This window comes from Zonotrichia albicollis, chromosome 24 (assembly GCF_047830755.1).
Source record: "Zonotrichia albicollis isolate bZonAlb1 chromosome 24, bZonAlb1.hap1, whole genome shotgun sequence".
NCBI classification, from domain to species: Eukaryota; Metazoa; Chordata; class Aves; order Passeriformes; family Passerellidae; genus Zonotrichia; species Zonotrichia albicollis.
This window is the reverse complement of record NC_133842.1, coordinates 889,470-912,279: the sequence shown is the minus strand read 5'-3', so window position 1 is coordinate 912,279 and position 22,810 is coordinate 889,470. Positions and strand designations below refer to the sequence as shown.

General features: G+C 52.4%; 3 protein-coding genes across 3 annotated transcripts; 2 read left to right on the top strand and 1 right to left on the bottom strand.

The window, feature by feature from the left end:
- Positions 1 to 173: 173 nt before the first annotated feature.
- LOC141731624 (uncharacterized) lies at positions 174 to 9,142 on the top strand. Its single transcript, XM_074558037.1, has 6 exons — positions 174 to 238; positions 1,443 to 2,407; positions 4,803 to 5,460; positions 5,630 to 5,732; positions 6,460 to 6,584; positions 7,230 to 9,142. The coding sequence occupies exons 1-6, from the start codon at positions 236 to 238 to the stop codon at positions 9,087 to 9,089; spliced, it is 3,714 nt and encodes a 1,237-aa protein (XP_074414138.1). The 5' UTR covers positions 174 to 235; the 3' UTR covers positions 9,090 to 9,142.
- A 1,039-nt stretch (positions 9,143 to 10,181) lies between these two features.
- On the top strand, positions 10,182 to 12,387 carry LOC141731623 (uncharacterized). The gene is made up of 3 exons (XM_074558036.1): positions 10,182 to 10,351; positions 11,232 to 12,237; positions 12,313 to 12,387. Exons 2-3 carry the CDS (start codon positions 11,248 to 11,250, stop codon positions 12,385 to 12,387), a joined length of 1,065 nt encoding a protein of 354 aa, XP_074414137.1. The 5' UTR covers positions 10,182 to 10,351; positions 11,232 to 11,247.
- Positions 12,388 to 13,364: 977 nt separating this feature from the next.
- Positions 13,365 to 21,636, bottom strand: LOC141731622 (uncharacterized; the record flags this gene model as incomplete). The annotated part of the gene is made up of 7 exons (XM_074558035.1): positions 13,365 to 13,509; positions 15,286 to 15,457; positions 17,194 to 17,507; positions 18,302 to 18,391; positions 18,479 to 18,546; positions 18,912 to 18,949; positions 19,447 to 21,636. Coding segments are annotated over 7 exons (2,943 nt in total), but the record flags the coding sequence as incomplete, so codon positions are not given.
- Positions 21,637 to 22,810: the final 1,174 nt, after the last annotated feature.

Below are 22,810 nucleotides of genomic sequence, written 5' to 3'. Positions count from 1 at the left end.
GAAAATCTGTAAAAGTCACCAAATTCCCCAAAAATCCCCGAAATTCCCGCCAAAATCCGGCCCCAAATCTCCAATTTTGGCCCCAAATTTTTCCATTTCCCTCGCAAGGGGGCGTGGCCTGTAGAAAGGGGCGGGGCTTATCGATAACGGGCATGGCTTAAGGGGAAGGGGGCGTGGCCTGAACACATCCTGCCCCGCCCCCTTGGCCCCCCGAGCCGAACCCGGAGGCCCCGAGATGGTGAGGGGGGAATTGGGGAGAAATCCGGGGAGATTGGGAAAATTTGGGGGGTTTGGAATGTTTTGGGGGATTTGGGGGAATTTGAGGGATTTGGGGGAAAATTGGGGAATTTTGGGGGATTTTGGGGAAAATTGGGGAATTTTGGAGGATTTTGGGGGAGTTTAAGGGAAATTTTGGGGGAAATTCGGGAGAATTTTGGGGGCAAAATTGGGGGAGTTTGGGAAATTTGGGGACTTTTGAATAGTTTAAGTATTTGGGGGAAATTTGGGGAAAAATTGGAGGATTTTGGATTGGTTTGGGGGCAATTTGGGGATTTTAGGGGGATTTGGGTTAAAATTTGGTCACTTTTTGGGGGAGTTTTGGAGGGAAATTTGGGGAAAACTTGGGAGAATTTTGGGGGGAAAATTGAGGGGAATTTGGGAGGGGTTGGAAAATTTTGGAGGTTTTTGGGGGGGGAAATTTGGGGATTTTAGGGGGGATTTTGGGGGGGAATTTGGGGATATTTGTGAAGGAAATTTGGGATATTTTGAGGCGAAGATTTTTGGGGAGAATTTGGGGAGGATTTGGAGAAATTTGGGGGAAATTTTGGAGAATTTTAGGAGGGTTTGGAGGAAATTGGGATATTTGGGGAGGATTTTGGGAGGAATTTGGGGTGATTTTAGGGAATTTTGGGGTGAAAATTCGGGAATTTTTGGGGGGATTTTGGGTCAGTTTTTGGGTCATTTTTGGGTCAATTTTTGCCCATTTTGGTGCCGCCCCCCCCCCCCATGCAGAGGATGTGGCCGGGGGTGGGGGAGGGGCGGGGACACCTCGGGGACATTTTGGGGGTGACACCGGAAGGGGGGGGAGGGGAGGTGACACCCCGGGGGGGGGAGGGGCGGGGCCACCAAAAAATGGCCAAAATTGGCAAAAATTGCAAAAATTGGGAAAAAATTGCAAAAATGGGCAAAAATTGGGGAAAAATGACCCCAAATCCCCCTGAAATGTCCCCAAATGGCCACAAAATCCCAAATTTGTCCCTGAATCCCCTCAAATGTCCCCCAAATGTCCCCAAACCCCCTTAAAATGCCCCCAAATCCCCCCAAAATCCCCCGAATTGTCCCCAATTGTCACTGAATGCCCCCCAAATGACCCAAAATATCACCAAAAAAAACTCCATTAATTGTCCCCAAACCCCCTGAATTGTCCCCAATTTGTCCCGCAGGTGCCCCCCCCGCTGGCGCTGCTCCTGGCCCTGTTGGTCACCGCCCCCTCCCTCCCTGGCCCCGCCCCCTCCCCGGCCGGCCCCGCCCCCTCCCTCGCCGGCCCCGCCCCCGCCGGGTGCCGCCGTGCCCGCGGCCCCGCCTGCGCACGCGCGCGCCCCGCCCCCGCCCTGGACGCGCTCGGCCGCGGCTTTGACGTCACCAAGATGGAGATGGCGGCGGGGCGGGCCCTGGACATCGGGGACACCGGGGACACCCTTGGGGACAGTGGGGACACCCTTGGGGACATCGGGGACACCAATGGGGACATTGGGGACACCTGGGATGGGGACACCTGGGACGGATGGGACGGACACGGTGACAATGGTGGAACCTGGGAAACCCACGGGGACACCTTGGGCCTTGGGAAACATGGCGGCCCTGGAGGTGACAGCGGCGGCCGTGGTGGCCGCGGGAACGGCCACGGCGGCCCCATTGGTGGCTCTGGGGTTGGTTCTGGTGGCACTCGGGGTCACCACGGCGGCCCTGGTGGCAGCTGGGGTGACAATGGTGGGATGAGGGGTGGCCCCGTTGGTGTCCCTGAGGGCTTTGAGGGTGTCCCTGGTGACAGCGATGGCCCCAGCGGTGACAATGGCGGTGTCCCCAGGGGTGGCCGCAGGTGTGTGCTGTGTCCCGACGCCCTGCACTCGATGTCCCCCCGCCGCGTCCCCTCCGCCATTGGCGGCTGGCGCTCCGGCCGCCGCTGCCGCCGCCAGTCCCGGGTGGCCGCGGGGGCGTCGGCCGTGGGCACGGCGGTGACGTCATCGGTGACCAAGGGGTGGAGCTTCGGGGTGTCGTGGGGCAGGGGGCGGGGCCTGGGCGTGCTGGGGGAGGGGTCTCAGTCGCGCGTGGCGCAGGAGGGGCTGCGGTGGCAGCGGCAGGACCGGAGCGCCCTCAGCTGGCAGGAGCTGGTGTGCACATTCTACTGGTGAGCAGCCTTCATCTTCATCATCATCCTCACCCTCATCATCCTCACCTTCATCATCCTCATCCTCAGCTCCATCCTCAGCTTCCTCTTCCTTATCTCCCTTGGCTTTGTCTTTATCTCTGTCCTCATGTCCATGGTGTGGCGCCCTCAGCTGGCAGGAGCTGGTGTGCACCTTCTATTGGTGAGCGGCCTTCATCTTCATCATCATCATCATCCTCATCCTCATCATCCTCACCTTCATCTTCATCCTCATCCTCAGCTTCAGCTTCACCTTCATCTTCCTTATCTCCCTTGGCTTTGTCTCTGTCCTCATGTCCATGCTGTGGCGCCCTCAGCTGGCAGGAGCTGGTGTGCACCTTCTACTGGTGAGCGGCCTTCATCTTCATCGTCATCATCTTCAGCTTCATCTTCATCCTCATCCTCAGCTTTATCCTCACCTTCACCTTCATCTTCATCTTCCTTATCTCCCTTGGCTTTGTCTTTATCTCCATCCTCATCCTCCCCCTGCTGTGGCGCTCTCAGCTGGCAGGAGCTGGTGTGCACATTCTATTGGTGAGCGGCCTTCATCTTCATCATCCTCACCTTCATCATCCTCACCTTCATCTTCATCCTCATCCTCATCATCCTCATCTTCATCTTCATCCTCATCCTCAGCTTCATCCTCAGCTTTATCCTCACCTTCACCTTCATCTTCATCTCCCTTATCTCCCTTGGCTTTGTCCTCCATCTTCATGTTCTTCATCTTCATCTTCATCTTCGGCTCCATCCTCAGCTTCATTGTCTTCTTCATCTTCATCTGCCTTGGTTTTGTCTTCGTCTTCATCTTCATCATCTTCATCTTCATCCTTATCTTCATCCTTATCTTCTTCTTCTTCCTTATCTCCCTTGGCTTTGTCCTCCATCTTTGTGTTCTTCATCTTTATCTTCATCTTCATCATCTTCATCTTCATCATCTTCATCTTTATCTTTATCTTCATCATTGTCTTCTTCATCTTCATCCTCATCTTCTTCTTGTTCTTCCTTATCTGCCTTGGTTTTGTCTCCATCTTCATCTTCATCTTCATCATCATCTTCTTCATCCTCATCCTGAAATCCTCCCCTCCCCCACCAAACTGACCGCTCCCACAGTGACCGCTGCCAGAGTGACCCCTCCCAAACTGACCACTCCAAACTGACCTCTGCCCCCAAACTGACCACTCCAAACTGACCATTCCCCTCCCGGCTGACCACTCCCCCCAAAGTGACCACTGCCAAAGTGACCATTCCTCGCCACAGTGACCACTGCCAAAGTGACCAGTCTGAAAGTGACCACTCCCAAAGTGACCGATCCCCTCAAAGTGACCACTCCAATGTGACCGATCCCCTCTCAAAGTGACCCCTGCCAGAGTGACCATTCCCCCCCAGACTGACCACTCAGAAAGTGGCCATTCGGAAAGTGACCGCTGCTCCCAAAGTGACCACTGCTCCCAAAGTGACCATTCCAAACTGACCGCTCCCACAGTGACCACTGCCCCCAAAATGACCACTCCCAAAGTGACCATTCTGAAAGTGACCATTCCAAACTGACCAAACCAAAACTGACCAGTCTAAAAGTGACCAGTCCAAAAGTGACCATTCCTCAGCAAACTGACCACTCCCAAAGTGACCACTGCAAAGTGACCATTCCAAACCGACCAGTCCAAAACTGACACTTGAAGTGACCACTGCCAAAGTGACCAAACCAAGAGTGACCATTCTGAAAGTGACCATTCCAAACCGACCAAACCAGAACTGACCACTCCCAGAGTGACCATTCCAAACCGACCAAACCAGAACTGACCACTCCCAGAGTGACCATTCCAAACTGACCACTCCCAGAGTGACCATTCCAAACTGACCAAACCAGAACTGACCACTCCCAGAGTGACCATTCCAAACTGACCAAACCTGAACTGACCACTCCCAGAGTGACCATTCTGAAAGTGACCATTCCAAACCGACCAAACCAAAAGTGACCATTCCAAACCGACCAAACCAGAACTGACCACTCCCAGAGTGACCATTTCAAACTGACCAAACCAAAAGTGACCATTCCAAACCGACCAAACCAAGAGTGACCATTCTGAAAGTGACCATTCCAAACTGACCAAACCAGAACTGACCACTCCCAGAGTGACCATTCCAAACTGACCACTCCCAGAGTGACCTTTTCAAACTGACCACTCCCAGAGTGACCATTTCAAACTGACCAAACCAAAAGTGACCATTCCAAACCGACCAAACCAGAACTGACCACTCCCAGAGTGACCATTCCAAACCGACCAAGCCAGAACTGACCACTCCCAGAGTGACCATTCCAAACTGACCACTCCCAGAGTGACCATTCCCGCGCTGACCACTGTCCGTGCCCCCCCAGGACGTGGCTGGAGCCTTCGGCCGCTCGCCCCTCGCCCTCGTTCCTGCGCGCCGTCCGGTCACTCCCGCCGCACTTCACTCCGGCCACGGCCGGACTCTACGCCGAGCTGGTGTCCGGCTGGGGCACCCACGCCGTGGTGGCCGCGCGCCTGGGCGGCCGGCTCCGGACACTGACCGCCGTCCGGCTGTGCCGCGCCGCCATGGCCGGAGTGGGCGCGCAGGAGGCGTCCGACTGCCTGCGGACCGAGCTGACCTTCGGCCCGGCCGGAGGGGCCCGAGCGGCCGCGTGCCGGACGTCCGGCGCCGCCACCGAGGGCAACGTCAGCTTCGGCGAGTTCTTCGGCCAGCGGCTGCTCGAGGTGGACGGCGGCGCTGACCGCGACGGCGACCTGGCCTTCGGGCGGCCGCAGGACTTCGGCCGCTGGCTCAAGGGCGTCCCCGCGGCTCCGGCCGTGGTCGAGGCCGACCTTTGGCCGCTGGACGCGCTCGTGCCGCGGAGTGACCCCCGGCGGCGGTCACTGCGGACGGCCATCAGGAGTTATGTGGCGGCCAAAGCCCTGAGGGTCAACTGCTCCTGTGGTGGACATGGCCGGAATGGTCAGCAAGGTGAGTGGTCAGTGGTTAGTGGAGTGGTTATTGTGGGCATTGTGGTCATTGCGGTCAGTGGTCACTGCGGGCGGCCATCCGGAGTTATGTGGCGGCCAAAGCGCTGAGGGTCAACTGCTCCTGCGGCCGGAGTGGTCAGCAAGGTCAGTGGTCATTGTGGTCATTGGTCAGTGATCATTGTGGTCATTGTGGTCATTGCGGTCATTGGGTCATTGTGGTCATTGTGGTCAGTGGTCACTGCGTGCGGCCATCCGGAGTTATGTGGCGGCCAAAGCGCTGAGGGTCAACTGCTCCTGTGGTGGACATGGCCGGAGTGGTCAGCAAGGTCAGTGGTCATTGTGGGCATTGCGGTCATTGTGGGCTTTGGGTCAGTGGTCACTGCGGGCGGCCATCAAGAGTTCTGTGGTGGCCAAAGCGCTGAGGGTCAACTGCACCTGCGGCTGGAGTGGTCAGCAAGGTGAGTGGAGTGGTCAGTGGTCATTGTGGGCATTGTGGGCATTGTGGTCATTGTGGGCATTGCGGTCATTGGGTCAGTGGTCACTGCGGGCGGCCAAAGCGCTGAGGGTCAACTGCTCCTGTGGTGGACATGGCCGGAGTGGTCAGCAAGGTCAGTGGAGTGGTCAGTGGTCATTCTGATGGTCAGCAGTGTGGTCATTGGGATGGTCAAGAGCCAATGACCACACCAAATGACCACCACGATGACCACTGCACTGACCACTGGGATGACCGCCATGATGACCACACCAATGCCCAGCCTGATGACCACCACAATGACCACTCCACTGACCGCCATGATGACCACACCAATGGCCAATGACCACACCAATGTCCACTCCCATGGTCAATGACCACACCAATGAATGTCCTGATGACCACCATGATGACCAATGGCCACCCCAATGACCACTGACCACCATGATGACCACACCACTGACCACGGCACTGACCATCACAATGACCACCATGATGACCACTCCACTGACCACACCAATGGTCAATGACCACTCCACTGACCACCACAGTGACCGCTGACCATGCCGTTGATTTTCCAGGTGACCGCCTGAGTGACCACCTGAGTGACCACCCGTGCCACTGTCCGTGCTCGGCCACGCCCCTTCCTGTGGGCGGGTCCCCGTGCTGCCCCGCCCACCGCGGCCTGGCGCACCTGTCCGTGATGGTGAGTGACCACTGAGTGACCACTGACCAGTGACCACCAGAATGACCACTGACCACTCCAGTGACCAATGACCACACCAATGACCTCAGTGATGACCACTCCATTGACCACCATGATGACCAATGACCAATGACCGCAGCAATGACCACCACACTGACCACTGAACATTCCACTGACCACTGACCACTGACCACTGTCCGTGCAGATTCTAGGTGGCCGGGGGTGGCGTGGCGACCTGCTGACCGCCACGGACGCCTACGTCCGCGTGTCCTTCGCTGACCAATGACCACTGACCACTGACCAATAACCAATAACCAATAACCACAGCAATGACAAATAACCAATGACCAATGACCATTGCACTGACCACTGACCAATAACCAATGCCCAATGCCCACACCAATGATGACCACTGACCACTGACCATCACAATGACCACCACAATGACCACTGACCATTGCACTGACCACTGACTATCACAATGACCACCACATTGACCACTGACCACAGCAATGACCAATAACCACTGACCAATAACCAATGACCAATGCCCACACCAATGACGACCACTGACCACTGACCATCACAATGACCATCACAATGACCACTGACCATTGCAGTGACCACTGACCACTGTCCGTGCAGATTCTAGGTGGCCGGGGGTGGCGTGGTGACCTGCTGACCGCCACGGACGCCTACGTCCGCGTGTCCTTCGCTGACCGCCACGCCCGGACGTCCACGGCCTGGAACTCGGACCGGCCGCGCTGGGGTCAGCGGCTGGACCTCGGCGTGGTCACTCTGCGGCCGGGGGCGCAGCTGGAGCTGCAGGTGTGGGATGAAGACCATGGATGGGACGATGACCGGCTGGGCTCGTGCCTTTGGCCACTGACCGCCGGCCGCTGGCCGGAGCGCTCCTGCTTCCCCGGGGGTGGACGCTTGGACTTTGGAGTGACCGCCGAGTGCGGGCCGGCGCTGGCCGGAGCCCTGTGCCACGACTACCGGCCGGCCACGCCCAGGGGCGGGGCTGGCGTGGTGGGCGGGGCCCCGTGGCCGCCCGAGGCCGCTGATTGGGCGGAGTTTGTGGAGGAGGAGGAGGGGGAGGAGCCAGAGGAGGAAGGGGCGGGGTTTGTGCAGAGATTCTTTGAGGTTCTTCCGGAAGGTTCCGCCGGGGGAAAAAAACCCAAATTTGGCCCAAAATTGGCGTCCCCAAAACCCCAAAATTTGTCCCGGTTTGAGGAGGGGGAGGATGAAGGTTTTGCCAGCAAAAACGCCAAATTTGGGGAAAATTTGGGGTCAGGAAAAGCCCAAAAATTGTCCCAGTTTGAGGAGGAGGAGGATGAAGATTTTGGCACCAAAAATGCTAAAAATGCCAAATTTGGCGCGTTTCGGGAGGGTATCGGGAATGGCCACAAAAATCCCAAATCTGACCCAAAATTGGGGTCTCAAAAAACACAAAAATGGGCTCAGTTTGGGGAGGGTGAGGATGATGAAGATGAAGATGATGAAAAAGCCAAAAATGCCAAAAAACCCAAATTTGGGCCATTTTGGGATGGGATAGAAAACGACCCCAAAAATCCCAAATTTGGGGAAAATTTGGGGTCACAGAAAGCCCAAGAATGGTCACAGTTTGAGGAGGATGGAGACGAAGATTTTGGCACCGAAAATCCCAAATTTGGGCCATTTCGGGAGAGTATTTGGGATGAGTCCAAAAACCCCAAAAATCCCAAATCTGACCCAAACCTGGGGTCCCAAAACCCCCAGAAATCCTCCCAGTTTGGCCCAGTTTGGCCCCAGTTTGACGAGGACGAAGATGAGGAAGATGAAGGCACCAAAAAAGCCAAAAACCCCAAATTCGGCCAATTTTGGGAAGGCCCAAAAAAGGGCTTTTGGAAGAGCACCAAAAACCCCAAATCCCACCCAAATTTGGGGTCTCACAAACCCCCAAAATCCTCCCGGTCTGGCCCAGTTCAATCCCAGTTCGGTGACGAAGACGACGGTGAAGACGAAGGCCCCAAAAACCCCAAAAACCCCAAATTTGGCCAATTTTGGGAGCTCCCCGAGGGCTCCAAAAAGGTTTTTTGGGAGCGCCCCAAAAACCCCGAATCCGCCCCAATTTGGGGCTCCCAAAATTTCCCGAAATCCGCCCGGTTTGGCCCAGTTTGGTCCCGGTTCGGTGAGGATGAGGATGATGAGGATGATGATGATGATGATGATGAAGATGAAGAAATCAGCGACGCCGAATTTCAGCGACTTTGGGACCTGGCCGAGGAAAACCCCGAAAACCCCGAATCCGACCCAATTTGGGGCTCCCGAAAACGCTCCCGGTTTGGCGAGGATGAGGATGATGAGGATGATGAAGATGATGAAGACGAAGGCCCCAAAACCCCCAAATTTGGCCAATTTCGGGAGCTCCCAGAAGGTCCCAAAAACCCCGAATCCGACCCAAATTTGGGGTCCCGAAAAGCCCCGAAACCGCCCCGGTTTGGCCCAGTTTGGGGAGGGTGAGGATGAGGATGGTGATGGGGGGGGATGAAGGCTCCGAATTTGGGGCCTTTAGCCCGAAAATTTTGGGGGGGGGAGGGGAAATAAAGGAATGAGCAGCAGAAATGAACTGGTCTGGACTGGTTTGGACTGGGAGCGGGATTTGGGGCACTTTGGGCACTTTTGGGGATTTTTAAAAAATTTTTTTGGTTTTTTTTTTTTTTGGGATTTTTTGGGGGATTTTTAAGGGATTCTTTGGGATTTTTAAAATTTTTCGGGATTTTTTTGGGATTTTTAATTTTATTTTTTGGGGGAATTTTTTGGGGATTTTTTATTTTATTTTTTGGGGGGATTTTTGGTTTTTTTGAGGGATTTTTTTTTAATTTTTGGAGTTTTTTGGGGGGATTTTTTGGGGATTTTTTTTTGATTTTTGGGGGGGATTTTTTGGGTTTGTTTTTTGGGGTTTTTTTGGGATCTTTGGTGGATTTTTTTGGGGATTTTTTGGGGATTTTTGGGGTTTTCTTGGGGTGATTTTTTGGGGATTAATTTTGGGGATTTTATTGGGATTTTTTTGGGGAATTTTTTTTTATTTTTTGAGGGATTTTTGGGGGGATTTTTGGTTTTTTTGGGGGCATTTTTTGGGGCTTTTTTATTTTTTTTTTATATTTTTAAAATTTTTTGGGATATTTTGGGGGATTTTTTGGCGAATTTTGGCAGATTTTGGGGGGGATTTTTGGGGGATTATTTGGGTTTTTTTCGGGGGGGAATTTGGAGGATTTTGGGGTTTTCGACCCCCCCACCCCACAATTTCTGAGTGGAGTTTTTGGGTGGAATTTGGGGGATTTTGGGGTTGGATTTGAAGGATTTTTGGGCTGACTTTGGACGATTTTGGGGTTTCCGGACTGAATTTGAAGGATTATTTTATTTTTGGGTCAATTTTCAAGGTTTTTGGGGCATTTTTGGGGTTGGATTTGGGGCATTTTGGGGTGGATTTGGGGCATTTTGGGGTTTCTGCGACTCCCCAAGCTCTGGGCGGGGATTTTGGGTTGATTTTTGAGGTTTTTGGGGTTTTGGGGCCCCTCCCTGTGCAGGGCGGGGATTTTGGGTGGATTTTCGAGGTTTTTGGGGTGTCGGGGCCCCTCCCTGTGCAGGGCGGGGATTTTGGGTCGATTTTCGAGGTTTTTGGGGTTTTGGGGCCCCTCCCTGAGCAGGGCGGGGATTTTGGGGCGTTTTTGGGGTTTTTGGGTCCCGCCCCGGCCGCGCTTCCGGCGCCGCCACTTCCTGAGGTACCGGGGGGGGTTTGGGGCCAATTCGGGGGGATTTGGGCAAATCCGGGCGGGATTTGGGGGTTTGGGCGAATCCGGGGGGAACCTCGGGGAGTTTGGGGGGAATTCGGGGGATTTTGGGGGATTTTGGGGGAATTTGGGGGATTTTGGCGGGATTTGGGGGGGCCGGAGGAAAATTTGGGGAGACTTTGGGGGATTTGAGGGTTTTTGGGGGGAATTTGGGGAAGTTTGGGTGAGTTTGGGGCATTTTGGGGGATTTGGGGCAAACTGGAGGATTTTGGGGGGATTTCGGGGGAAATTTGGGGCGGTTTTGGGGGGATTTGGGTGAGTTTGGGGGAAATTCAGGGGATTTGGGGAAATTTGGGTGAATTCGGGGGGAATTTGGGGGATTTTGGGTAAAACGGGACGGTTTTGGGGGGATTTAGAGCATTTGGGGAAATTTGGAGCATTTGGGGGGAATTTTGGGGGGAATTTGGGGGAAAATTGGGGGATTTTGGGCAAAACTGGAGGTTTTTGGTGAAATTTGGGGGAGTGGGGGGGAAACGTGGAGATTTTTGGGGGATTTTGGGCAAAATCGGAGGAGTTTGGGGGATTTTGGGATGAAATTTTGGGGCATTTTGGTGGAATTTGGGGGATCTGGGGGGATTTTGGGGCTTTTTGAGGGATTTGGGGCGATTTCCTTGAATTCCGGGGGGAATTTGGGGATTTTGGGGAAATTTTGGGGGGAATTTTGGTGTTTGGGGGAAACTTTGTGGATTTTGAGCGGGATTTTGGGGCGATTTGGGGGTTTTTGGTGATTTTGGGTCACTGTGTTGGGTTTTTGACGTTTTGGGGAGAATTTTGGGGTTTTTGGTGTCTCTGACCCCCCCCCCCCCCACAGGTGCCCCTCCCCCACCATGGGGCCCCTCCCCCCCCTCTGGATCCTCCTGCTGACCATCGGTGACCACAGAGTGACCACAGTGACCCCCGGGAGTGTCCAAATGACCACTACGGCCACAGTGACCGCCCCGAGTGACCCCAGAGTGACCACTGGGACCACAGTGAGCCCCGAGAGTGTCCAAATGACCACTACGGCCACAGTGACCACTGGGACCACAGTGAGCCCCGAGAGTGCCCAAATGACCACAGTGACCCCTGGGACCACAGTGACCGCCCCAAGTGACCAACTGACCATCGGGACCACCAAGAGTAACCAACTGACCACTACGGCCACAGTGACCCCCGGGAGTGACCAACTGACCATCGGGACCACAGTGACCATCGGGACCACCCAGAGTGACCAACTGACCACTACGGCCATTGGGACCACCGGGACTGACCAACTGACCACAGTGGCCACCACGAGCCCCCCAGGCCACCGAGTGACCACTGGGAGTGACCAACTGACCACTACGGCCATTGCGACCACTGGGACTGACCAACTGACCACAGTGACCCCCACGAGCCCCTCAGGCCACGGAGTGACCACCGAGGGCCGAGTGACCGCCGGGAGTGACCGAGTGACCCCTGCTGACCACAGAGTGACCACCGAGAGCCACCGAGTGACCACTGGGGTGACCCCGATGCCCTCTGGCCACGGAGTGACCCCTGGTGACCAAATGACCACTGGTGACCATGGAGTGACCCTTGGTGACCCCGCCATGACCCCTGACCCCGCGGTGACCCCGCGCTGGCCCCTCCCCCTGCTGGTTGCCATGGTGACCGTGGGAGCTTTGGCCGTCCTGGTGGGGGTGGGGCTGCGCTGGGGGCGGGGCCGGCGGGGGGAGTGGGCGGGGCCAGGACGGGCCCGAAAAGGGGCGGAGCTTGGGGAGTGGGCGGGGCCAGCGCCTGCCCTGGGGGAGGGGGAGGAGCCCGGGGAGGGGGCGGGGCTGAGGCCGGAGGAGGGGGCGGGGCCTGGGGAGGAGGGGGCGGGGCTGACGGGGCTGGGGGCGGGGCTTGAGGCCACGGTGGCCCTGGGGCAGGTGGGGGAGGGGCTGCGAACGTTCCGGGGGGCGGTGGGGGAGGGGCGGGAGGGGGGGGAGGGGGGGCCCTGGTGAGGGGGGGGGAGGGGAAATTTTGGGATTTTTTAAAAATAATTTTTGGGATTTAAAAAAACAATTTTTAGAGAAATTTGGGGATTTTTTGGGATTTTTTTTTTTTAATTTTGGGGGTTTTGTGGGGAATTTGGGTTTCTTTTTTATTGTGGGGATTTTTAGGGAGGGTTGGGGAAATTTGGATATTATTGGGGATTTTTGGGGGGATTTTTGGTTTTTTCTCTTTGTACTTGGGGATTTTTGGGGGGAATTTTGGGGATTTTGAGATTTTTGCGGCGATCCGAGAGGACATTTTGGGAATTTTTGGGGTTCGTAAAATAATTTTGGGGGATTTGGGGAATTTTTAGTGGATTTTTTGGAATAAAAAATATTCGCGAAAATGGGCAAAAGAGGAAAGAAATTTTGTGGGGTTGGAAGGTGAGAAATTGGGGAGAGAAACGCCGAAATTGGGATAAATCTGCAAAAAATGGGGAAAAAAATCCCAACAAAAGTGGAGAAAAATCCCAAAAATTCGGGTAAAAATCCCCAAATGTGGGAAAAATCCCAAAATGTGGGGAAACAGACCCAAAAATGGGGAAAAAAATCCTAAAAATGGGGAAAAACTCTGACAGCAAGTGGAAAAAAAAATCCCCAAAAATTGCAAAAAAAACCCCCAAAAAATTTGGGATAAAAACCCCCCAAAATTTGGGGTAAAACCCCCCAAAATCGGCACCAGGGACCCCCAACCCGGGACCCCTCCCCTCCCCCCCCCGCCCCTCCCCCCCAATGACGACAACACCAAAATTTTGATTTTTTTTTGTTTTTTTTTTGTTTTCTTTTTTGTTTTTTTCCCATTTTTCTTCCAAAACGCCCCCAAAAGTGGGGGGGGGGGGGGCGGGTGGGGGAGGGGCGGGTACAAAAATAAACCCGGGGGGGGGGGGAGGGGCGGGGGGAGGGGGCGTGGCCGACCCTGCCCCTCCCCCACCCCCCCTCCCCCTTTGTAGTGTTTTGTTTTTTTTTTTTTTTTTTGGGATTTTTGGGGTTTTTGGGGGTGGGGGAGGGGCGGGGGGCGGGGTCAGTCCGGGGGTGGGGGCGGGGCGGGGTCCGGGGGGGTGGGGGAGGGGTCGGAGCGGCTCCCGGAGCGACCTAAGGGGAGAAAACGGCGAATTTCAGTGAAATCGCCCCAAAAATCCCACACATTTCCCTCTAAATATCCCCAAAAAATCCCAAAATTTCCCCCTAAAAATCCCCCAAAATTCCCCTCTAAAAATCCCCCAATTTCCCCATAAAAATTCCCAAAATAATCCCAAAATTTCCCTCTAAATATCCCCAAAAAATCAAAAGTTCCCCCCAAAAATCCCAAAAAAATCCCCAAAATTTTCCCCTAAAAATCCCCCAAAATTTCCCTCTAAAAATCCCCCAAAATTCCCCATAAAAATTCCCAAAATAATCCCAAAATTTCCCTCTAAAAATCCCCCAAAATTGCCCCCTAAAAATCCCCCAATTTCCCCATAAATATCCCCAAAAAACCCCAAAATTTCCCCCCAAAAATCCAAAAAAATCCCCAAAATTTCCCCCTAAAAATGCCCCAAAATTCCCCTCGAAAAATCCCCCAATTTCCCCATAAAAATTCCCAAAATAATCCCAAAATTTCCCTCTAAATATCCCCAAAAAAACCCAAAATTTCCCCCCAAAAATCCCAAAAAAATCCCCAAAATTTCCCCGTAAAAATCCCCAAAAAAATCCCCAAAATTTCCCCCTAAAAATCCCCAATTTTCCCTCTAAATATCCCCCCCAAAAGTCCCAAAATTTTCCCACTAAAAAATCCCCCAAAAATCCCAAAATTTCATTCAAGAAATGCCCAAAAAAATCCAAAAACTTCCCTCTAAAATCCCCCTAAATTGCCCTCTAAAAATCCCCCAATTTCCCCATAAAAACTCCCAAAAAAATCCCAAAATTTCCCTCTAAATATCCCAAAAAAAACCCCAAAATTTCCCCCCAAAAAAATCCCCAAAATTTCCCCCTAAAAATCCAAAAAAATCCTAAAATTTCCCCCTAAAAATCGCCAATTTTCCCTCTAAATATCCCCCCCAAAATCCCAAAATTTCATTCAAAAAATGCCCAAAAAAATCCCAAAATTTTCCTCTAAAATCGCAGAAAAATCCCAAGATTCCCCGTAAAGATCCCCAAAATAATCCCAAAATTTCCCCCTAAAAATCCCCAAATTTCCCCATAAAAATTCCCAAAATAATCCCAAAATTTACCTCTAAATATCCCCAAAAAAACCCCAAATCTTCCCCCTAAAAATCCCCAAAATTCCCCATAAAAATTTCCCAAAATAACCCCAAAATTTCCCCCCCTAAAAATCCCAATGTTCCCCACTTTAACCCTTTAAACCCCACTTTAACCCATTTTTTACCCGAATTTTACCAAAATCGCGGTTTTTTACCCCAAATCCTGTGCGAGGCCACCACGTAGCTGAGCAGGGTGACCCCAAAAATCCCATTTTAACCCTTCAAATCCCAATTTAACCTCCTGAAACCCCCCAAAATCCCGTTTTTCCCCCGAATTTTACCAAAATCGCGGGATTTTACCCCAAATGCGGTGCGAGGCCACCACGTAGCTGAGCAGGGTGACCCCAAATCCCCATTTTAACCCTTCAAATCCCATTTTAACCCTTCAAATCCCAATTTAACCTCCTGAAACCCCCCAAAATCCCGTTTTTTACCCGAATTTTACCAAAATCACAGTTTTTTACCCCAAGTCTGGTACAAGGCCACCACGTAGCTGAGCAGGGTGACCCCAAAATCCCAATTTAACCCTTCACATCCCAATTTAACCCTTCAAATCCCAATTTAACCTCCTGAAACCCCCCAAAATCCCGTTTTTCCCCTGAATTTTACCAAAATCGCGGGTTTTTACCCCAAATCCTGTGCGAGGCCACCACGTAGCTGAGCAGGGTGACGTCGCTGGGCCCCCCCGACTCGAGGGGGATGGGGTGCACCCGGAAGTGCTCGAGCATGTCGAAGATGCTCTGGAACCAGAGGTGCTGCACCCGGCACTGCAGGGACTCATTGAGGGATAAACGGAGATGCTGTGGGCCAAAAATGAGAGAAATTAACCCAAAATTCAAGTCAAAATGACCCAGGAATGGCACAGGATTAACAGCCAAAAAATGGCAGAGATTGACCCAAAAATCCCAAAGATTGACCCAAAAACGGGCTCTGGAACCAGAGGTGCTGCAGCGACTCATTGAGGGATAAATGGAAATGCTGCGGGCCAAAAATACCCAAAAATGGCAGAAATTAACCCAAAATTAGCCTGGAAATCATCCAAATATGTAACAGGATCAGCAGCCCAAAAATGGCAGAGATTGACCCAAAAATGGCAGAGATTGACCCAAAACGGGCTCTGGAACCAGAGGTGCTGAACGCGGCACTGCAGGGATTCATTGAGGGATAAATGGAAATGCTGTGGGCCAAAAACGAGAGAAATTAACCCAAAATTGAGCTGGAAATGAGCCAAATATGTAACAGGATCAGCAGCCCAAAAATGGCACAGATTGACCCAAAAACGAGCTCTGGAACCAGAGGTGCTGCACCCGGCACTGCAGGGATTCATTGAGGGATAAATGGAAATGCTGTGGGCCAAAAATGGCAGAAATTAACCCAAAATTCAGTTCAAAATGACCCAGAAATGGTACAGGATTAACAGCCAAAAAATGGCACAGATTGAGCCAAAAATGGCAGAGATTGACCCAAAAATTGACCCAAAACGGGCTCTGGAACCAGAGGTGCTGCACGCGGCACTGCAGGGACTCGTTCAGGGATAAACGTAAATGCTGTGGGCCAAAAATGAGAGAAATTAACCCAAAATTGACCTGGAAATGACCCAGGAATGGCACAGGATCAGCAGCAAAAAAATGGCACAGATTGACCCAAAAATGGTAGAGATTGACCCAAAAACGAGCTCTGGAACAACGCGGCACTGCAGCGACTCATTGAGGGATAAACGTAAATGCTGTGGGCCAAAAATGGTAGAAATTAACCCAAAATTAGCCTGGAAATGACCCAGAAATGGTACGGGATCAACAGCCCAAAAATGGCAGAGATTGAGCCAAAAATGCCAAAGATTGACCCAAAACGGGCTCTGGAACCAGAGGTGCTGCACCCGGCACTGCAGGGACTCGTTCAGGGATAAACGTAAATGCTGTGGGCCAAAAATGGCAGAAATTAACCCAAAATTCAGGTCAAAATGACCCAGAAATGGCACAGGATTAACAGCCAAAAAATGGCAGAGATTGACCCAAAAATGGCAGAAATTAACCCAAAATTGACCTGGAAATGAGCCAGAAATGGTATGGGATCAGCAGCCCAAAAATCCCAAAGATTGACCCAAAAATTGACCCAAAACGGGTTAGAACCTGTTGGGCTAGAACCACCGGGTTCTTTGCAGAAAATTCAGTTTTTTCCCGATTTTTCGGTTTTTCACCCCAAATCTCACCTTGGCCTTGCCCTGCACGTTGAAGGTCAGCACGAACCCCGAATATTCAATATAAAATCCCATTTTTGGCCATAGAATCCCCATTTTTTCACCTAGAACCACCGGATTTTTTGCAATAAATTCAGTTTTTCCCGATTTTTCAGTTTTTCGCCCCAAAACCCACCTTGGCCTTGCCCTGCACGTTGAAGGTCAGCACGAACTCCAATTTTGACCATAATTTCCCCATTTTTGGCCATAGAATCCCCATTTTTTCACCTAGAACCACCGGGTTTTTTGCAATAAATTCAGTTTTTTCCCAATTTTTCGGTTTTTCACCCCAAAACCCACCTTGGCCTTGCCCTGCACGTTGAAGGTCAGCACGAACTCGCCCCTCCGGGTCTCGCTTTGCCGCACCAGGAAGACGCCGTGGCCGCCCCGCCCCCCCTGCAGCACGAGCTGCGCGGCGCGCATGCGCGACAGCGTCCCGTGGAACCACGGCCACGCCCCCAGCTCCGCGCCGGACACGCCCCCCGCCGAGGCCACGCCCCCCTCGGGCTCCGCGGGAAACCCGCCGGGATCGGGAGGAGGCGGGGCCAAGGCAGGGGGCGGGGGCAACGGGGGAGGGGCGGGGCCGAGGGGGAAGGGGAAGGAGGGGGCGGGGCCTGGAGAGAAAATGGAGAGAAAAATGAGAAAAATTCGGGAAAAATTGAGAATTTAGCACAAAATTGGGGAATTTGGGGGAGTTTTGGGGACAAATAGGGGAAATTTGGGGAGATGTGGGGAAAATTAGGAGGCAATTGGGGGAATTTGTGGAGAAAATTGGAAAATTTACCAAAAAATTGGGGATTTTGGGAGATTTTGAGGAGAAATTGGGGAAATTTAGGGAGATTTGGGGAAAATTGGGGAATTTGGAGGGGAAAACGGGAAATGCTCCCAATTTTCACCCCAGTTTTTCCCCCAAATATCCCCCAAATTCCCATTTCTTCCCCCAAAAATTCCCTTTTCCCGCCCAGTTGTCACTCCAAAATGCCAAAATCTCCCACAAATCCCAAATCTTCCCAAAATCCCCAACTGTCACCCCAAAAAGTTCCCAGTTTCCTCCCAAAAATCCCCAAATCCCCCATTTCCCGCCCAAAGTGCCCCAAAATGTCCCAAAATCTCCAATTTACCCTGAAAATCTCTCCAAAAATCCCCAAACCACACAAAATCCTCATTTTTCACCCCAATTTTCCCCCAAAAAAATTCCCCCAAAATCACCAATTTCCCCCCCAAAATCCCCAATTCTCACCCAAAAAAATCCACAAAATTCCCAATTTTCTTTCAAATTTGCCCCCAATATTCCCCGAGTTTCCATTTCTGTCCCAATTTCCCCAAAATCCCCCTTTTGCCCCCCCCAAAATCCCCGTTTTTCCCGTTTTTCCCAATTTCCCGGATTTTTGCCCCATTTCCCCCTCACCTGACGTCACTTCCGGCGGGGGAGGGGCTCCGGGCTCCTCCAGGGGCGCGCGCGGCGGCAGCAGCGGGGGGGGAGGGGCGGGGCCCGGGCCTGGCGGAGAATTGGGGTGAGAAATCGGGAATTTGGGCAATTGGGGGATTTTGGGGTGAAAATCGGCGATTTTGGGATTTCGCTCACCTCGTCCGGGGCCGTCGCCGCCCTCCCCCCGCAGCAGCTCCGGCTCCGAGGGGGGGTCGGGGTCAGACCTGGGCGGAAAATGGGGAAAAATTGGGGGGAAATGGGAAAAACGTGAAAAATTGGGAAAAAATGGGGAAAAACGGGGAAAAATGGGGGGAAATTGGGAAAAAATGGGGGGAAATTGGGAAAAATGGGGAGGAATTGGGGAAAATGGGAAAAATTGGGAAAAAATGGGAAAAATGGGGGGAGGCTGGTGAATATGGGGAAAATGGGGAAAAATTGGGGAAATGGGGAAAAACCAAGGAAAAATATGGGGAAAAATTGGAAAAAATTGTGGGAAATTAGAAAAATTTGGGGGAAAATGGGGAAAGGGGAAAATGGAAAAAATGGGGGCGGAGCACTGAAGGGGAGGGGCTTTGGGGGCGGGGCTTACGTGGGGGCGGGGCCGGGCTCATCCTGCGGCTCCGAGGCCTGGGGAGGGAAAAGGGTTCAGAAAATGCAGAAAATAACCCAAAAACAACCCAAAAATAACCCAAAAAATAACACAAAAAACCCCACAGAAAACCTGAAGAAAAACCAAAAAAAAACCCAGCCCCAAAAACTCCCAAAAAACTCCAAAAACCCTCAAATAAACCAGCATAAAAACCCAAACTGCCCCAAAAAACAGCCCCAAAACCAGCTCAAATAACCCCAAAAACCCGAAAAAATACAGCTAAAAAACCCCAAAAACCCAGCCCACAAAACCAGCCCAAACCACCCCAAAAATACCCAAAAGAATCAATGTAAAAAACCCAAAAAACAGCCCAGAAAACAGCTCAAATAATTCCAATTTTCCGATTTTGCCCAAAATCTCCTTTTTCTCCCCAATTCGCTCCCAAAGCCCACACCCCCAATTTCCACAAAATTCCCATTTTCCCTCCAAATTCCAATTTTTTCCCTTTTCTTTCCAATTTTCCCGCCAAACCCACCTTGTGGGCGTGGCCTTTCTCTGGCTCCGCCCCTTCGCCGCCGCGGCCCCGCCCCCAGGCTCCCAGCCGGGGGGTCCCGCGCATGCGCAGGAGCCGCTCCCGCCGGCTCTGAGGCGAATTCCGGCGGTTTTGGGGCTTCTCGGGCGGTTCCACATTTTGGGGGGAATTCCGGCGGTTTTGGGGCTTCTCCTCGGGCGGCTCCGGAGCTTGGGGCGAGTTCCGCGGGTTTTGGGGCGAATTCCGCGGGTTTTGGGGCCAATTCCGGCGGTTTTGGGGCTTCTCGGGCGGTTCCGCGTTTTGGGGCGAATTCCGGGGGTTTTGGGGCTCCCCCGAGCGCCACTGGAGCATCCCCCGCACGCTGCGGCCGACGCTGCGCAGCGAGAAGCGGCGGCGCGGCTTCGCTTTTGGGGCCATTTCCGAGGATTTCGGGCAAATTTCGGGAGATTTCGGGGAAAGTTCGGGAGATTTCGGGGAAAGTTCCGGGGATTTCGGGGAGATTTCCGGCGATTTTGGGGAGTTTTGAGGCGATTTCGGGGAGTTTCGGGGCCACTCGGGGGAGTCCGGGGAGAGTCCGGGGGAATTTGGGGCGAATTCCGCCGATTTTGGGCAAATTTCGAGGGATTTTGGGGCGTTTTTCGCCCATTTTGGGGAGATTTCAGGCGATTTTGGGGAAATTTCGGCCGATTTTGGGGAGATTTCGAGGGATTTTGGGGCGTTTCCAGCCCACGCCGTGTAAATCTCAGCCGGTTTTGGGGCGATTTCCAGCGATTTTGGGACATTGTGAGGCCGCTTTGTGCCGATTTCTGCCGATTTTGGGGCGTTTTCCGCCCATTTCGGGCAAATTTCACCTGATTTTGGGCCAATTTCAGCCGGTTTTGGGCCGATTTCTGCCCATTTTGAGGCACTTTCAGCCCATTTAGGGCAAATTTCAGCCGATCTTAATCCAAATTCAGCCGGTTTTGGGCAAATTTCAGCTGATTTCAGTCCAAATTCAGCCGATTTTGAGCCGATTTCTGTCAAATTTGGTCCAATTTCCCCCAATTTTTCATCAATTTCTGCAAATTTTGAGTCAACTTTTCCCAATTTTGGGTCAATTTCCCCCAAACTTGATCCAATCTCCCTCAATTTTGTGTCAGTTTCTGCCAATTTTGGGTCAATTTCCCCAAATTTTGAGCCACTTTTCCTCAATCTCGGGTCAATTCCCCCCAGTTTTGAGTCAATTTCCCTCAAATTTGATCCAAATTCAGCCGATTTTGAGCCAATTTCCCTCAAATTTGGGTCAATTTCCCTCAATTTTGGGTCAATTCCCCCCAACTTTGACCCAAATTCAGGCAAATTTGGGTCAATTTCTGCCAATTTTGAGCCAATTCCCCCCAATTTCGTGTCAATCCCCCCCCATTTTGGGTCAATTTCTCTGAAGTTTGATCCAAATTCAGCCAATTTTGGGTCAACTTCCCCAGATTTTGGGTCAAATTCTGCAAATTTTGGGTCAATTTCTCTCAATTTTGGCTCAATTTCTCTCAGATCTGGGTCCATTTCCCGCAAATTTGACCCGAAATCAGCCAATTTAGGGTCAAATTCAGCAAATTTAGCGTCAATTTCCCTCATATTTGGGTCAGATTCCCCCAATTTCGCCTCATTTTCCCCCATTTTCTCCCCGCTATCGCGCCCATATCGCGACACGGCCCCGCCCCTGTCGTTGGCCCCGCCCCTCTCGGCGGCCGCGCGCGCCACCTCGGCCCGGAAGTGTTCCAGAAAGTTCCGCGCGAAGCGGCGCGAGAAGGCGGCGGCGGCGCCGGCCCCGCCCAGCCCCGACTGCGGCTGCGCGGCCACGAAGTCGCGGTAGCGGCGCGCGAAGTCGCGGGCGGCCGCGCGGGCCTGGCGCGCGCAGAAATCCCGCCACGAGTTCTCGCGAGACTGCGGGGGAAAGGGCGGGAAGCGGGGAAGGGCGGGGGAGGGGCCTTGGGGAAATCTGAGGGGATTTGGGAAAAATCGGGAATTTCGGCGAAATTCGGGGGATTTGGGGGGTTTTGGGAGAAATCTGAGGGGTTCTGGGCAAAACTGGGGTGGGTTTCGCCGAAACTGGAGGGATTTGAGAGGGACTTTGGGAGGTTTTGGGTGAAATTTGAGAGATTTTGGGTGGGATTTCGGGTGAAATTCGGGGGGTTTAGGGTCAGGCCTGGGGGAATTTCAGCGAAATTGGAGGGGTTTGAGAGCGATTTCGGGAGGTTTTGGGGGAAATTCGAGAGATTTTGGGGCAAATTTGTGGGAATTTCAGCAAAATTCGGGGGGTTCTGGGTCGGATTTGGGGGGAAATTTGAAGAGTTTTGGGTCAGATCGGAGGGGTTTGAGAGCGATTTTGGGAGGTTCTGGGGGAAATTTGAAGGAATTTCAGCAAAATTTGAGGGGCTTTGGGTGAAATTCGGGGGGTTTTGGGTCAGGTTTGGGGGAATTTCAAAATTTGCAGGGTTTGGGGTGAAATTTGGGGAGTTTTGTGTAAAATTTGGGGGAATTTGGAAATTGGAGGGGTTTGAGAGCGATTTTGGGAGACTTTGGGGGAAATTTGAGGGATTTGGGGTCGAATTGGGGGGATTTTGGAGTAAGTTTGAGGGGGTTTGGGTCAGATTTGGGGGAATTTCGGCAAAATTTGGGGGGTTTTCGGTCAAATTCGGGGACATTTGGGTGAAGTTTTGGGAAAAATTTTGGGGAATTTCACCAAAATGTGAGGGGTTTGAGAGAGATTTTGGCAGATTTGGGGGGAAATTTGGGGGATTTTGGGTCAAATTCGAGGGGTTTGAGGGCGATTTTGGGAGGGTTTGGGTGAAATTTGGGCGATTTTGGGGCAAATTTGGGGGATTTTGGGAACCGGGGGGATTTGGGGGTGAACTTTGGGGTGAATTTGGGGGATTTTGGGAATTTTGGGGAGAATTTTGGGGATTTTGGGCCTCGGGTCGGGACCCCCCCCCCGAGGGGCCGCTCATGGCGCTGGGGGGGGGCGGGGGGGGCGCTGGGAATGGGGAGAGAAACCCCGAAAATGGGAAAAATGGGGAAAAATATAAAATAATGGGGGAAAAATGGGGAAAAATGGGAAAACAAAAAGGGAAAATGGGGAAAAGAGGAAAATAAAGGAGAAAAATAGGGGAAATGGGAAAAATGGTAATAAAATGGGAAAATGGGGAGAAAAAATGGGAAAAATGGGGAAAAATGGGGAAAATAAATGAAAAAAATGGGCAGAAACAGAGAAAAAATGGAAAATTGGGAAAATAGAGGAAAAGGGGAGAAAATGGGAGGGAAAAGGGGAAAACGGGGAAAACAAACGGGAAAATGGGGCAAAGAAAAAGAAAAAAGGGAAAGTAAAGGGAAG